The following is a 14,760-nucleotide window of genomic DNA, read 5'->3' on the forward strand; positions in this document are numbered from 1 at the left end:
TCTCTACCCTAACATGGTTGGTCAATTTGACTGACCTCTTTCCCCCCAAAAAAAAAAAAAAATTAAATAAAACTATATAACCTTTTTCTTTCTAGAGTGACTTCAAATTGTAACATGAAACTACATTAGTTTATCCTAAATAGCCTTAAACTCATAACAGGATTTTTTAAATATTGCCTTATAAAATTAAGAACTTAAAACTTGTATACTATTAACACATGGATTATTAGATAAGATTTTATGCTATACTAATTGGTATAACGTTAATATAAGTAGTTTAATTAGATTCTGAATGTAAGTCACTAAAAACCTTATGACATGTGCAGAGAGGGATAATCTGTTCCTGTAAAATTTCTCTGATGTCAGGTATAAGTTTTTAGTTATTGAGAGCACATTCCTAAAAATTCATGATCTCACAGAGTATCAATCACTAATGTGTATAACACTGCTCCAAGCAGTAAACACGCACTTGTTCATTGGGAGTGATGATCTGTGTTTTAGTCTGGTCCCACTTTCAAATAAGTAGACATTTCTTGTTAACTTTTGGTAACAGGTTGAGTCTTGTAGATTTTGACCTACTGAATTCAAAAATTCCTGTTGCCAAGCTGAATTTTGAGTTTTAGACCTTCACATTTCAAAATCAAAATAGACACCAATTTTTTGAAATTGTGTTGTCCAGTAAAAAGGAAACTATTTTACTATATTTTCATGAGTTTCTTTCTAAGGTCCAGTTAATTTTTATAGATACACACATGAAAATTTACTATACACATTTTTGTACACTTGTTTTCTTTTTTACACCTTTAGTAACTTGGCCAGAATGACATTACAGGACTATATCAAAGCATTTATTAAGACTTGGATATTTTTGTGCAATCAGTATACATGTTTGGGTCTCCATATACCTGTATTGGCATCATGTTTGACAGGAACAATCAGGAATCAATCAAATATGGTATTAGATCCAATAGAAGAGCTACCATTCAGAGTCATAAGATGTTCCCTTACCATAGGATTGACAGGGATTCTTGTCACACACAGAAAACAAAGCTGATCTCACCAGGGTTGAGAATTTCATGTGGATCTGTGGTTTCCTGCAGATTTTTGTGTCTTGTGGGTCATTTCTGTAGATCATGTAAATTCAAGGAGAAAATTTCAGTGGGGTGGTAGGCCTCTGTGAACCTTAGCGAGTGCTAAACTTTGTTCTTTTTCTATATTGATCTACTTTTTTACAGTCTTTTAATAAATTGAGATCTACCACACCTTTCTAAAAGCTGAAGATCACCAGTGAAAGCTGTATACGACTGATTGCATTTTGCAATTTTGAATGCAATCACAAATCTTTTAAATATCAGTTCTTTGTTGGCTTCCTCTAGTTTTGAAGCTGATTTAACTATAGGCCACTTTTCACCTTCTAGCTAATCATTTATATTTTGATTAGATAAGTGTGTATAATGAAACTGACACCACCTTCCCTAGCAGTGACGTACAGATACTGTTGATGTAGCAGAAGAGTATGTAAGTTTAGGATCGCATGAGGTTGTACTCCCATGACATACTCTATAAATATATATACCTTGCCAGAAGCTTCACTGAGGGAGAGAGAGAGAGAGTCACAAGACTGTTAGTGAATTGTTGTTTATCACTCAATTTTGTTCTTGATATTGAAATGTATTTTTGGAATATTGTATTTGCTGTATTTTTATTTTTTCTGGAATTAGGTTTTTTTCTTTCTGGTTCTTTTTCCTGATTCCATTATTTTAAATAATATTTATATTATTAATATTTATGATATATTGTTTATTAATATTGTTGTGCAGTCCTAGCTAGGCACTTGTTTATCAACTGTGTTTTGGTAAATGTTTAATTTATTTCTAAGTGCTGCTTTGTTGAATAAATTGTTCGTTTTTGAACTCTGATTGTAGCAGTGTGTTAATTTTAAACTGTTACATCATATACACACATTTACTTAAAATACAATGATTAGCTAAAAGGTGAGTTAGTGTTTTAATTAGGGATGCACAGGTACCTGACCAATTATTGGGCTACCTGGTAATACTCAGCTTGGGCCAATTGTTGAAGTTAAAAACAGCCAAATCTAGGTAATTGAAAATGGCATCTAACCCCTAATCTTTGTGGCAACTTAGGCAGTAATGAAAATTACAGTCAATAATTAGTTTAGATTTGAATGAGAGGAAATGTTATTACCAAAGTCATGTTTGTGTTGAAAGATGTTAGAAGATGCATGATTGTGCTCATTTATGTGATATTGAGTTTTCTCCTATGTAGCATGATTTTAATCATGTTGTTGGTTTCTAATGCTTTGCCTGCTTTGAACTTTTTAATCAGAACTTTTAAAATATTATACTGCATGTATCAGTTGTGTTTCAAAGAATCTTTTGTCACCCATTATCCAGCCCAACTGATGAGTTCTGTAATTGAGTGAAAGGCCTCTTGGGCAGTGAAGTGTGGAAGACAAAAGGTAGATCTGAAATACTATTATTACACACCTCTGATTTTGAATCACAAGTGAGGAAAGTAAGAAGAATGTGGATAAAGATATCTGCAGTTTACATGATTCTTATCATAAATTTTAGGCTTGTTGGTTTCTAATGATTCACCAGCTTTTGGCATTTAAACCATAACTTTTAAAGTTATACGTAAACCTTTACAAGCTGTCTTAGGATGACTTAGAACTGTATGTAAATTGTTTGTTGATAGATGTTACTTGGGGACTTGTGAAATATTGCACTATATAAGACTTTATTTGTCTTGAAAAGTAGAATATTTCCATAATTTTATCTCTTGATTTTTCTCTCTCTCTCTCTCTCACTCTCTTTCCTTACTTTCAGCCTCTGTTGTCTTGGAATGACTCATCTTCCCCAAAACAATAATTTTCAAAATTCCAAAGTGTTCATCATTATTCAATTTCAAAAACTTATCATTTTTAATTTACTCTGCTTGGGCACCTAAGGATTAAATGTTGCACTGGCTCTTTCTTGTTGAAGTATAGTTAGTTTTAGATGATCATTTGAGACAGCACACATTTTTACAGTCGATATGTATTTTGTACTCACATAACACCACTAAACACAACACAAACAATGTGCATAATTACTTGTTCATTTTGTAGTGTAAAAATATTAGATGTGGTTCATCTCTGCATTGTGTACTCTATTTTTTTCAGTTTTGTAAATTAGTTTTATATAACTTTTTATTCATTTTTAAAACAATATATTTCACAGCACTTTGTGACTTGTATCTTAAAACCAACAAACGAGTTTCTGCTATCTTTTTATAAAACTATTAAATCATTATTCACCATTTCATGTTGTTAAAATTATCCAATTAGTTTATGTTATCTTAAACCATTTTTTACTGTTCTGTATTATGTTTTTCTGTAAATTGGTTTTAACTTGTATTTTGAGGAAAATATTTCAATAATTTAACTACCTGACATTGTTAAAACTGTTGAATTCTTTTTCAGTATCATTAGAGGTATGGCAGCAGAGAGAATGTCGAATGCTTTATTCCATTTGGAACTGTGTTTTAGCTCAACGGGTGAGTCTTCATTTAACTTATTTCTGTTGATAAACAGCCTGTGTATAGTTTTACTAACTGTTTGAGATACTGTAAGCATTGTGTTCATTAAGAATATAGGTTTTAATAAGATGATAAGAAACTACTTAGCTGTAAAAGTCATTTAACCAAACCTGCACAGTGTTGGTCTATAACCCCTTACTGACGAAATAATATTGATTATAACTCTGGATTTACTGCATGTATCTGCACAAAATGGAGCAAGCTTTTAGCAAAATGTACAAGTTTGTTGTACACACACAAAAAAAATTAGATGTGTTATGAAAATATTTGTGCTCAAGATATGTTTATGAGTTGATGACATCAGTTTTTCTCAAACTCTGACAAGTTAGAGCATAAGGTGAAGAATAAACATACTCTTGTCCATTATACAGTTTCTATATAGCATTATCATATATAGGGTAAAACGAATAGTTTCAATTCTGACCTTAAATACATAATAACGTGTTAAATGGCATTCCGTAAAACTTTGTGGAAGGCACATTTTGACCCCCCACCCATGCACATAGGGTTAATTTTGTTTTCAATGAAAGACAATTTTTATATTAATTATATTGTAGTTTTTTAATATTCAAAGCTTATTGGTTGTGCCATTTTTTCATGGGTTTTAACAGAACAGTATACTTATATTTCTATATCATGATAGTACATAATACATATAGTTAAAAAGTTTAGTATTTCACATTAATCCTCTCATTTAATTTAATTAAACTACTTTATTATCAATGTGTACAAATGAACTTGGCATCTAATTTATTTACCATCCCTCTCTGAAGTACGTAGTTTGACACAATTTACTCGTTATATTACAGATATTATCAAGACAAAGTCTAATTTTTATAGCCTTCAATTACAGAGTCGTAAACAAGAAAATCAGACCCACCTGTCACATCCTCTTTCACAAATTACCAATAATTCTCTCTGATATTTCATACTATATCATTTATAACCTATAGAAAGGCAGATTTTTAATCTATCAAATGACATATATTGTTACATTGTTTTCAGTACAGAGTATTGTCTATTTCATCTTCAATTTGAAAGTTTTTTTAATGTTGTTTAGATTGAACAGCAGAGAGAATGTCAGTTAAATTATAATAGCTATAGGACACTGTCCACTTTCTGCATGGTGTTATTATGTGTTCTTAAGTGCATTATTTAAGTAAATAAAAATTATTTAGTGTACTACTAAAAAAGTAGGCTTAAATTTCATCTGCAACTGACAGCAGAAAAACAAGAGCTGACCTCAGATGTAAGTATTACATTTCTTGTTTCTCATGTATGTTCTTTATTTATTGTTATAGAAATAACTAAAATGTAAAAATTAGAAACTTAATAGGTTAAAATCATTAGGTAAGGTAATTAATAGTAATAATAAATCTTCACAAGGTATGTTCTCAAGCAGCTCATGTGTTACATCATTCAATACGGTAACATGAGCTATGTGTTTGTCAGTTGGCTATCAACTTGTCTGGCAGGACAGTTAGACATTTACAAAGAGCAGTAAAACAATAACATTAAGTATAAATAGATGTACTCTGTTACAACTTCCAGTAATTCTAGAAAGAAAAACAAGGACACTGTTTTAGAGATTACACAAATGAAATTTGAAAATTTTGAGATGAAGAAAAATATATAATTGTGTATGAATTTTCATACAGATCAGTCCCACATGTTTCAGCTGCTACATTGGTTAGCATTTCATCATATAAATGGTTAATCACACTCATCTCAGCATAATTCCTTACAAGCACCTGTTACTGTTATTTTAAAGTGTCGTGTGTTCATCACTATTACAGAAGGTTAATACATACATTACAAGCAAAATGCACTGACTCATTGGATGCAACCAGATGCATGATTTTGGCCATGTCTATACATCCCAGCTGCAAGCACATTCAAACAACTTTATATCCGAAACACTTTATATCCATGTCAGTTTTAGTAGTTGTGGATTCATCCTATAAGTTTTGCATCCTGGGTCATGGACACTGATCAAAGATATAGCTGCTAATGTGGTCTTCTCATCAATAGCCCTTTGAACATACACAATGGGGAAGCTTAAGAGGTTGGAAAAACAAATATCATTGTCATCAATGACCTTTGGTATAGATTGTACTCTGCTGTGATGTTGATGGTTGAGCCTCTTCTCAGATTGACTCTTACTCTGGCTCAGAGTAACACCAAACTGGAGTCTTATGAGTCAGATGTCTGCTCATTTTGCCAAAGAAGAACCAGTATTTCTCAGCTTTGTCTGTACAGAAGCTGTTAACATCACAACCATTTCTGGACAGAAATGTCATCTAACTTCTGAGCTTTCAGAGGTGTATGATAGCATGTTTACACTGTTCATATTAAAAAAATCCTCTCTCATAGATGGGTGTTCAAGAGCTAAGTGTAAGAAAAAAATATGTTAGAACCAGGACATTAGACGAGTGATTAGGGTTCTCATGGAACAAATCTTTATGAGTATTTAAGCTTCTATCCTCTATGAGCATCCAACCAGATTTTTAGATCAGTTCTTTTCAGTGTGATTAGGTCAAACTCTTTCTTTGTCAGAATATTTTCAAAGAGCTTTACTTGTTCATCTATCTTGTCATAGCCATAGTTAGCCAGCTTCTTTAAGTAAAGTAGGAACAAAGATGTCTCAAACATACTGAAATAAGACTCGTCAGGGCAGTCCATCATCATTGATCATCTGGACACTTTGCATATCACCTTACCTTGATCATCCAAAACACAAATTACTGTAACTTTAATGAGATTCAAAATTATAATTGGAAAAAACTTTTAAAATTAATTTAGTAATGAGAAATTCCACTAAAATGAAATGACCATTAGATATTAATGATCCTTTAGTTCAATAATTAAGATCATGAATTTTACTAGACTATTTAAAATATAAGACCTACTAGAGTGAAAAAACAAAGTTTTCAGTATATAAGTGGTGGTAGAAGTGAAAATAGGTTACTGGGGGAATTCATTTCATGGAGGAGGTCAGATTTATTTGTCTATGCTAGGAGTCGAGAAGACTTAAAGAGTTTAACAAGGTATTCTATAGTACCACATTCTCCAGTTTCAATATTTTAAACCATAAACAAGTGTATGTATGTTTTCAAACTGAGGACCTCTGTTGTCCTTATGTGGTGACAAATATTATTTCAAAACCTTTTACTTATAGTAATGTAGCACTAGGAATAAAGATACCACTGCATCTTCAAGAGTCAAATTAGTCTCAGATTTATTCTGTTTAACTTGGCCATATTTATTTAGTTCTTGTTGTTGGCAATATAACAATAATATATTAGTGGTCTTTGTTATATAGCATTAAGTATTTTCCTTTGAAGAAAATGTATAGAAATTTACTGCCCAAATGTATTTAAATATTTTGCATCCTTAAAACAATCCTTAATAAAACATTAACTAATGTATTTCCCCTCACCTATTCCACAGTAATATAGGCAGTAAGGATGTGGCTAAAGTGTACTGCTCAATTTCAAAGAATTTAAAAGAGATTACTCCAAGTTTTAATGAAGTAAATTACATCAAATTTTATTCGTTATTGTAAGCTTTTGTTTCTCTTACCAGAACATTGTTAACTAGATTTGCTTGAAGAAGGTCTGATAAAATAGCCACAGCAAGCAACAAAACTAAAAATGCATGTAATTTATTAAAATATATATATATATACATCATGAGTCTTAAACAACAAATCCATGTCTGATAGTTTTAGTGATCTAAAATTTTAAAAATGTACAGAAATTCACTGTTCAGATGTAACTAACTATCTTGCATTTCTGCATAGGTCATCAATAAAATACTAAAACTGTATATATTTCCTCTCACCTGTCCATAGTAACTATTTAGCTATGGTGTACTGCTCAGATTTAATAAATGAGATCAACTTTCACTGTGTTATAGTTTTAATGATCTACAAATTATTTACATAATATCAAAAACAAGTATTTCTTGTATTAAGCCTTTATTAAATCGATCTGAGTACAAGGTGATTTCATGTTAATAATAAAAATACTTTTCATCATCATACACTTTTTGTTTTTCATTTGCATAACCTCTAGAGCATTCTAAGTGTTTTTAGTATATCTTTATATTTTGTTTTCTAAACCATAACACTAATTATAGTGAAATAATCAATGTACAGTAATATGAAAAGTCAATAAGTATGAAATGAAATTAATGTATTTTCTTCTTCTTTGAATTCATAATTAACTTGAGAGTTTCAAACATTCAGCTTTTAACCTTTTCACATGTTTTATTTTAATTTCATTGTTTTATTAATGGACTTAGATCTATTCTTGTCATCCACCCAATTTTCCAGTATCTAGATGCTAGGTCTAATATAACTGTCAGGCCTACTATGACAGGTCCAGAAATTTATCTCTGTACACACTAGAATAAAGGCATAAATGTGAGTTAATGCATTCACCCATATAAAACTATTATGGAACCTGGTTGTGCCTCTTTCTGACAGTCACTACTGGAGACAACTAAGCACTCTGAACATGGTATGATCCCATCCTTTAACATTCCTTGTACTTCAGAAAAGTCTGCATGGCAGATATTTAATTAGATGACATCATCTGTATCTCTTTAATGTTGTGTGACTGTTGTTTGACCCAATGCATTCTAATCCTACAGATACAACAGCATACTCAGCCAACAGCTAACTGAGTTGCTGTCACTGCATTGAGTCTGCACAGTCCTCATCTAGCAATCTCAGATGTGTTGGCAATCATATGATACAGTACAATACCAGGACTTCACATTTTCTTAGCCAGATAACCTCTCAAGCTAATGCTGCTTGAAAATTTCATGTGAGGGTTCTGTAACTATTTTATGTAGCCCTGACACATCAGACTTCATCCATGCTAAACTTAATAGCACCCTTTGTGTACATGAATATACTGTAAATTCATCTACCACATGTAGTCCAATGTACTGAAAGAGTGATTGGCATTATTTTATAACAGGGATTTTTGCCTTGTTAAACTAAAGTACTATAAATTCCAATTCCTTTTTAATGGTTTTATACATTATACATGATCAAGAAGCTATACTAAGATTAAATTAGCTATTATTAGTTAGTTGTGGATGTAAGCTTGTATTTGGAGAAATCCAGTCTATCAAGACTGTACTTGGTTCTTTGTTTACCTTAAATAAATACTCCTTTTCTGTCTAATTGTTATCTTATAAAGTTGTATGTATGTAAATTTCCCTATTATAGGACTACACCATGGTGGTTACTTTGGGAAGGAACTTACTAGAGAAAGATAAATCACGAGAACGTGAACTTTGCTTAGCGATGGGAAGAATACATCTGCAGGTAAGAGAAGGTACATCTGAAAGAAGTAGTTACCAAAGTATGAAATTGATAGAAATGTATGTTAAAAACAGTGATGAAAAGGAAGGTCTCAAAATCATTAAATGACCAGTGACAATATTAGGCATTTCCTTGATTAATGATTTCTTACTGTACACATAAGATTAATTTTTTTCCTTATGATGGTTTAATTAAAGATGAAAGCTGGATAAATTTATAGGTAGCTTAGAATGTTTTTAACATTCCTGTAAATCATATAACTGCAAGTGAGATCATACATTATACATAGAGTTGTTGAACCACAGATTTCGTCTTCTTTAGCTTATAAGATAAAACTTTTAAATGGAAATTTTGTATGTACTTCTAGAATAATGTTGTAGAGTGCTATCATCTTTATAGAAATTTAAAAACAGGTACAAAACAGTTAATATTATGCATATGCCTAGAGTATTTATTGAACCACAGATTTTGGGTAGTGGTTTAACTACAACTAATATACAAATATATATTTTTATGTGAACTTATAGAAAATTGGTTATACAACCATATCTCCTTCTAGTATCTACATTCAGGGATCACAAAATGTTGATTACTTACCCTTCAGGCAGGCCATTGTAGACATTTGGTCTACAAGATATCTTCATCAACTGCAGGATGAGTTGATGACAGTTTAAATCATTGTACCCTGCTGTGATGTTGATGGTTGAACCTCTCTTTAGATTGACTCTTACTCTGTCTGTCAGCCCTGGTATTGCAATGCTGAACTGAAATCTTATTGGTCAGATGCCTGCACAGTTTGCCCAAGCAAAACCAATATTTCACAGCTTTGTTTGAACAGAAGCTGTTAACATCACAACCATCTGCGAACAGAAATGTCATCTAATGTCTGAGCTTTCAGAGATGTATGATAGCATGTTTACACTATGTTCATACAGGAAGATCCTCTATCACAGATGGCTGTTCAAGAGCTAATTGTAAGGAGCAAATTCATTAGAACCAGGATATTAGACAAGTGATTAGGATTCTCATGCAAAAAATCTTTAAAAGTGCTGAAGCTTCTGTCCTCTATGAACATCCAACCAGATTTTTAGATCAGTTCTTTCCAGTGTGATTAAGTCATACTCTTTCTCTGTCAGAATATTTTCAAAGAGCTTTACTTGTTCACCTATCTTGTCATAGCCATTGGTAGCTAGCTTCTTTAAGTAAAGTAGAAACAAAGATATGTTAAATGTACTGAAGTGAGACGGGGGAAGCTCTGGAACCTGACTTTTGAGATTGTTTGTTGATAAAATTTACCTGGCTGATGGGCAGGTTTATAATGAATAGAAAGAACAAATTTTCCTCTCTACATACACCTGATGAGTTATCATATTTTGTTGCTCCTCTTTATAGCATACATAGAAAGCCAGATAAATTACAGCAGTTTTGTGACAATCTATTCTAGTAGCTAATATATTTTTGTGTTCTATGATGCATATTTGCCATGTAACCTATATTATTTTGTCTAATTTTACCTGCCTCCAGTTCCCATATCCTATTCAATGTAGGTATTCTGGCTTTCAGTATTTCAGTCTACCTGATTTTAATTTAACATTTTTAGATTAAAATTAATTTCAAACAAGGTACTTATATCTGTAATTCATTATCATCCACCTCCCCAAAACTGAATAAGTGGGTTTTTTCACCGCGATTGCAACTTAGAAATCTGAATTATGACTGCAAATCAGAACTTATATAAGATCTCCTGATACATGTGCAGATATATCACATAGATGGTGGGAGAGTAGAGAATTATGGGTAATTTTATGCATTATGTCAAGAACATTCACAACTTTAGGTCACATAGTTGATTAGATTAGCTCAATATGTAAAGCTTTTAGTATTTCAGAGATAATTACCTTTTTGACATTCAATTTGTTACCAAAAAATTTAAAATTTTCCTTGAAAAATGACCTTATACTTATAGACAGTGTATTGCTAAACATTCATATTTACCAGTTTTTTTCTTGTGCTTTTTTTATTTGTTCCATTACTGACTTGTAAAGTGAAACAACTGTTTAGTTCCACCTGTCTTTCACATAGAGGTGCTTGTTATATTCGGTCTATTCAAAAATTCATTATAAACATGTATGTCATAATTGCAATTTCTTGTTGTTCCATTTCCAAAGTGAACCTTATAATTCATCCCATGTTCCATGGGATTCTGACTTGTCAGCAGCAGCTTAGAAAAAATACCCTCAATTTCAACATAGTGTGTAAAGCACAGATGGCATCTGATCTGGCAAACAATCTGGTCTTATTAGATTTTAGAAACTGATTGTAGTAGAAGCCCTTTGCATTTCATACATATCAGAATTTCAACAATGTGTTGAAGCCAAAATATATTTAAATAGTGCTTGAGAATATATTTCACTGCACAAGATAATGTCTTTGATTTGTACTTGTAGGCCAGTGTTTAAAGATGTGTTGCTTACATTGTCATAACATTAGCTGCAACAATCAGCAACAGAAATGACTAATTCTGGTAAAGTTTTCATTATTGTTTTAGAAAAGTTGGTATAAATTTCAAATATTTTGTAATTGGTTTCAATTCAACATGTTACACTATAGATGTTAGCTGAGACATTTGGTGTGAAATCCATTATGATGTGCTGCATTTAACACCGTAGCAATTACTGAGAAAACCTTTTGTCTCATCAATTAGATGATTTTACCACAAATTGTTGATGACAAATATGATGTCCATTATCTATATTTTAAAATCTGTTTATATGCTCAGCAGTGAATGTATCAAACTTTGCAAATAGTTATATGATACCCCACAAGTTTCATCTGATGACAAAATTCAAGCCATCTTTATACAAGACTGTAAACAATTGTGACAACTATCTGCAAAACATATCATAATTGTAATTTGTGTTCAAACTAACTGCAATCTGTGCATCAACACATTATGCATTTTAAGCAAGTTGTTGATGAATTTTGTCATTGATAGTAATCCATTCAACTGGATCTGAGATAGAGGGTATTTAACTACTATAATCACTAGAAACTATACCACTAATGCATATTGTTGTGTAATTTTCTATAAAACATCACAACAAGGTGCCTACTCAGCTTGCAGAAGTCTTTTTTCACGACCATTTACATACTTTTTTCCATTATGTCAATGATGGCAAGACATAATGATACATACGTACTTTTATTGGTGTGGATTCAATGAGATGGACATAAATCATTATAATAATTTATTTGATAGGCTCTTTAAGACAATATTGTGGAGCAAAAAGTAATATTCATAGCTCCTAAATAAAATCACTTCCGTATATATCAAATGATAACTTTATCAGTTGTTTTTGTTTCTAATTAAACCTCTCAATATGGCATTGATTGATTTGCAAGGAGTAAACTGTTTGGTTATTAAACACATCAAGAAATGTTATATTGTGGATGGTCAAGAATGTTTCATAGTTTTTAAATCTTCATCATCAAAGTTATTTAATTTCTGCTGTTTGAGTTCATTTTATTCTTTTGGAAACATATATTTTTGATACTTTCATTGTGATACTTGGTACTTATCTGTTGCTTCCAGTTGTATCTGTGAATACCACACTTTCATGGAAGATAAATAACAATTATTTTTTAATGAAAGTTGTTAAACAGGATCTATCTTGCATTAATGGAAGATAATTTGGTGTGGTTTTTCGATAAGAGGCTTAAGATGATTCCAAAGTAAAAATTAACACTAAAAATTATGATAGTTCATATTTAAGTCTTTGTGAAAATGTAAACAAATTTGGTTAGAATTTTTCATCCTTGTTTTTTTTTAACCCTACATAAGAAGTAATGTTTAAGTGAAATGAAAACAAAGAGTAGTTTTGAATTATTTTTTTATTTTTAAAGTTTGACTTTAGGCACTAGATAATCTATTTGCCCTAAAAGTTACCCTGATAAAATTTTATTCAATTCCATTGTTACTTGATGGATTAAATTAAGCCCTAGAACAGATACAAACTTTGATTGTAGATTAGGAATATTAAGGAAGCTGTGGTGTAGATACAAGGGATGTGGATTAACTTCTTGTTCTCATGTGAGAAGTATTGAGGAAGTTAGATTTTTTATTAACTTTTAAAATTCTTTCTAGAAGTATAGTGTTAAGCAAATCCTAGTATAGGTACAGTTATGTATGAGATTAGATGTTTAACATTGTTTTTACTGTGATATATCCAGGAAAAACTGACATTACTTTTAGAGCAGTGGGATATTAAACTGACTCTGAGAAACAAAAAAAGACTGGATACAAAGTAATATACAAAATAAACAATCTATTGATTCATATACAAAATGTGTACTTTCTTTACTCACACAGGGTGGTTACTTTTATTGGATTCTTTCTTTAAACTGCTTGCTCTAGAAAATTATGTTCAAGAGTGACTAGCACTACTGACATGCTGGTCATGCTTATTCAAACATAGATGAGGCCATAACCTTGAGATATTGTCTAAACTACCATTGAAGGACTCTGCTTTGACATCCTTTTATAATGTACAGCAAACCACCTATGGATAGAAAAAGAAACAAAGGCAGCTACTATGAGATGAATATAACAGATTTCTGAACAGGTTGTGTGAAACTTGTACATGTACAGAACAAAGAATAAATACTATAATATTACTAGGAGATATAAATGCATGGTGTATTGGTATATCACAACCACACACGCATTAGAAATGTTAAGGAAGCCCAGAATGCATACAAAGTTAGATTTTTGAATTACCTTTTTGATATTGTTTTTAAATGGGGAATAAGTAAGTCTTGGAACAGACATAAAACTAATCCTTTAAAATTAATTGGTTAATATTGTTTCTAGATGGGAGATATTAAGGGAGCTCAGGAGTATTTTAATAAAGCCACATCACTGAAAGTTGAAGCTGGTTCCAAAATTGAAGCTGAAGTAGAAGAGTTAACAAACAGGTGGGAATTTATGTATCGTGTTCTCTCACTAATGTAATTAGTTTAAAATAGAAAGACTGTACTGAAAACAATATCCATCATTAGAAATCATTGTTGTTGTATTAAATTAGGAAATTAAATTAAACAGTAATAGAATTATATGGCAGTCTATTAATGTGGTGGATTAAAAACTATAAATTAATGTTCATGTGTACACTAAAGCATGTTTTATTAATCATGTATTTCATATATCAAATACACTTTTACCATTGTAAGATTAATATAAGAAAGCATAATATACTGGTCATAATAAGATTAATACAAGAAAGCATAATATACTGGTCATAATAAGATTAATACAAGAAAGCATAATATACTGGTCATAATAAGATTAATACAAGAAAGCATAATATACTGGTAAGAACCTCAAATGATAGTGTTTAAAAGTTTCCCACCATTGTTGCTGGATTTTTTTTCAAGCTTCCCAGCCAACTTAACATAACACATATTTAAGTGTCACTAAGAATTAGATAATTTGATAGAAGTATAGTTGACATATTTTGGGAGCTGGCTCCATTTGATTTATATTATGTATCTTTCCAGGGCTCTACTTGCTGTAGCCACAAATAACTACTCTGATGCATGCAACCACTACAAACAGGCATTAGATATGCAGCCTAACAACCCAGTTGTAAGTGATCCTTCTTCTGGCTTCAATACTATTATTTACATTAATTGTTAATAGACAAAAACAATAATGAACTTAATATAAAATAAGCATTAAGAAGTTTTATGCAAAATCCCAGTCGTAATGGATATTGTCTGTGGTTTACAATGGATTTTGCATAAAACTTCTTAATGCTTAT

The 14,760-nt window shown here is 31.2% G+C and overlaps 1 protein-coding gene across 4 annotated transcripts in view; it reads left to right on the forward strand.

Annotated features, from left to right (window-relative positions):
* Nucleotides 1-14,760, forward strand: part of LOC106461038 (trafficking protein particle complex subunit 12-like) — a 78,564-nt gene that overhangs the window by 61,759 nt on the left and 2,045 nt on the right. For all 4 annotated transcript variants that reach the window (XM_013920822.2, XM_013920821.2, XM_013920823.2 and 1 more), the window contains exons 9-12: nt 3,488-3,561; nt 8,846-8,944; nt 13,812-13,915; nt 14,498-14,585. In XM_013920822.2, coding sequence (XP_013776276.1) covers nt 3,488-3,561; nt 8,846-8,944; nt 13,812-13,915; nt 14,498-14,585 — 365 coding nt within the window. The remainder of the gene's footprint in view (nt 1-3,487; nt 3,562-8,845; nt 8,945-13,811; nt 13,916-14,497; nt 14,586-14,760) is intronic.

The sequence above is a fragment of the Limulus polyphemus genome, unplaced genomic scaffold, assembly GCF_000517525.1.
Source record: "Limulus polyphemus unplaced genomic scaffold, Limulus_polyphemus-2.1.2 Scaffold885, whole genome shotgun sequence".
In the NCBI taxonomy this organism is placed as follows: domain Eukaryota; kingdom Metazoa; phylum Arthropoda; class Merostomata; order Xiphosura; family Limulidae; genus Limulus; species Limulus polyphemus.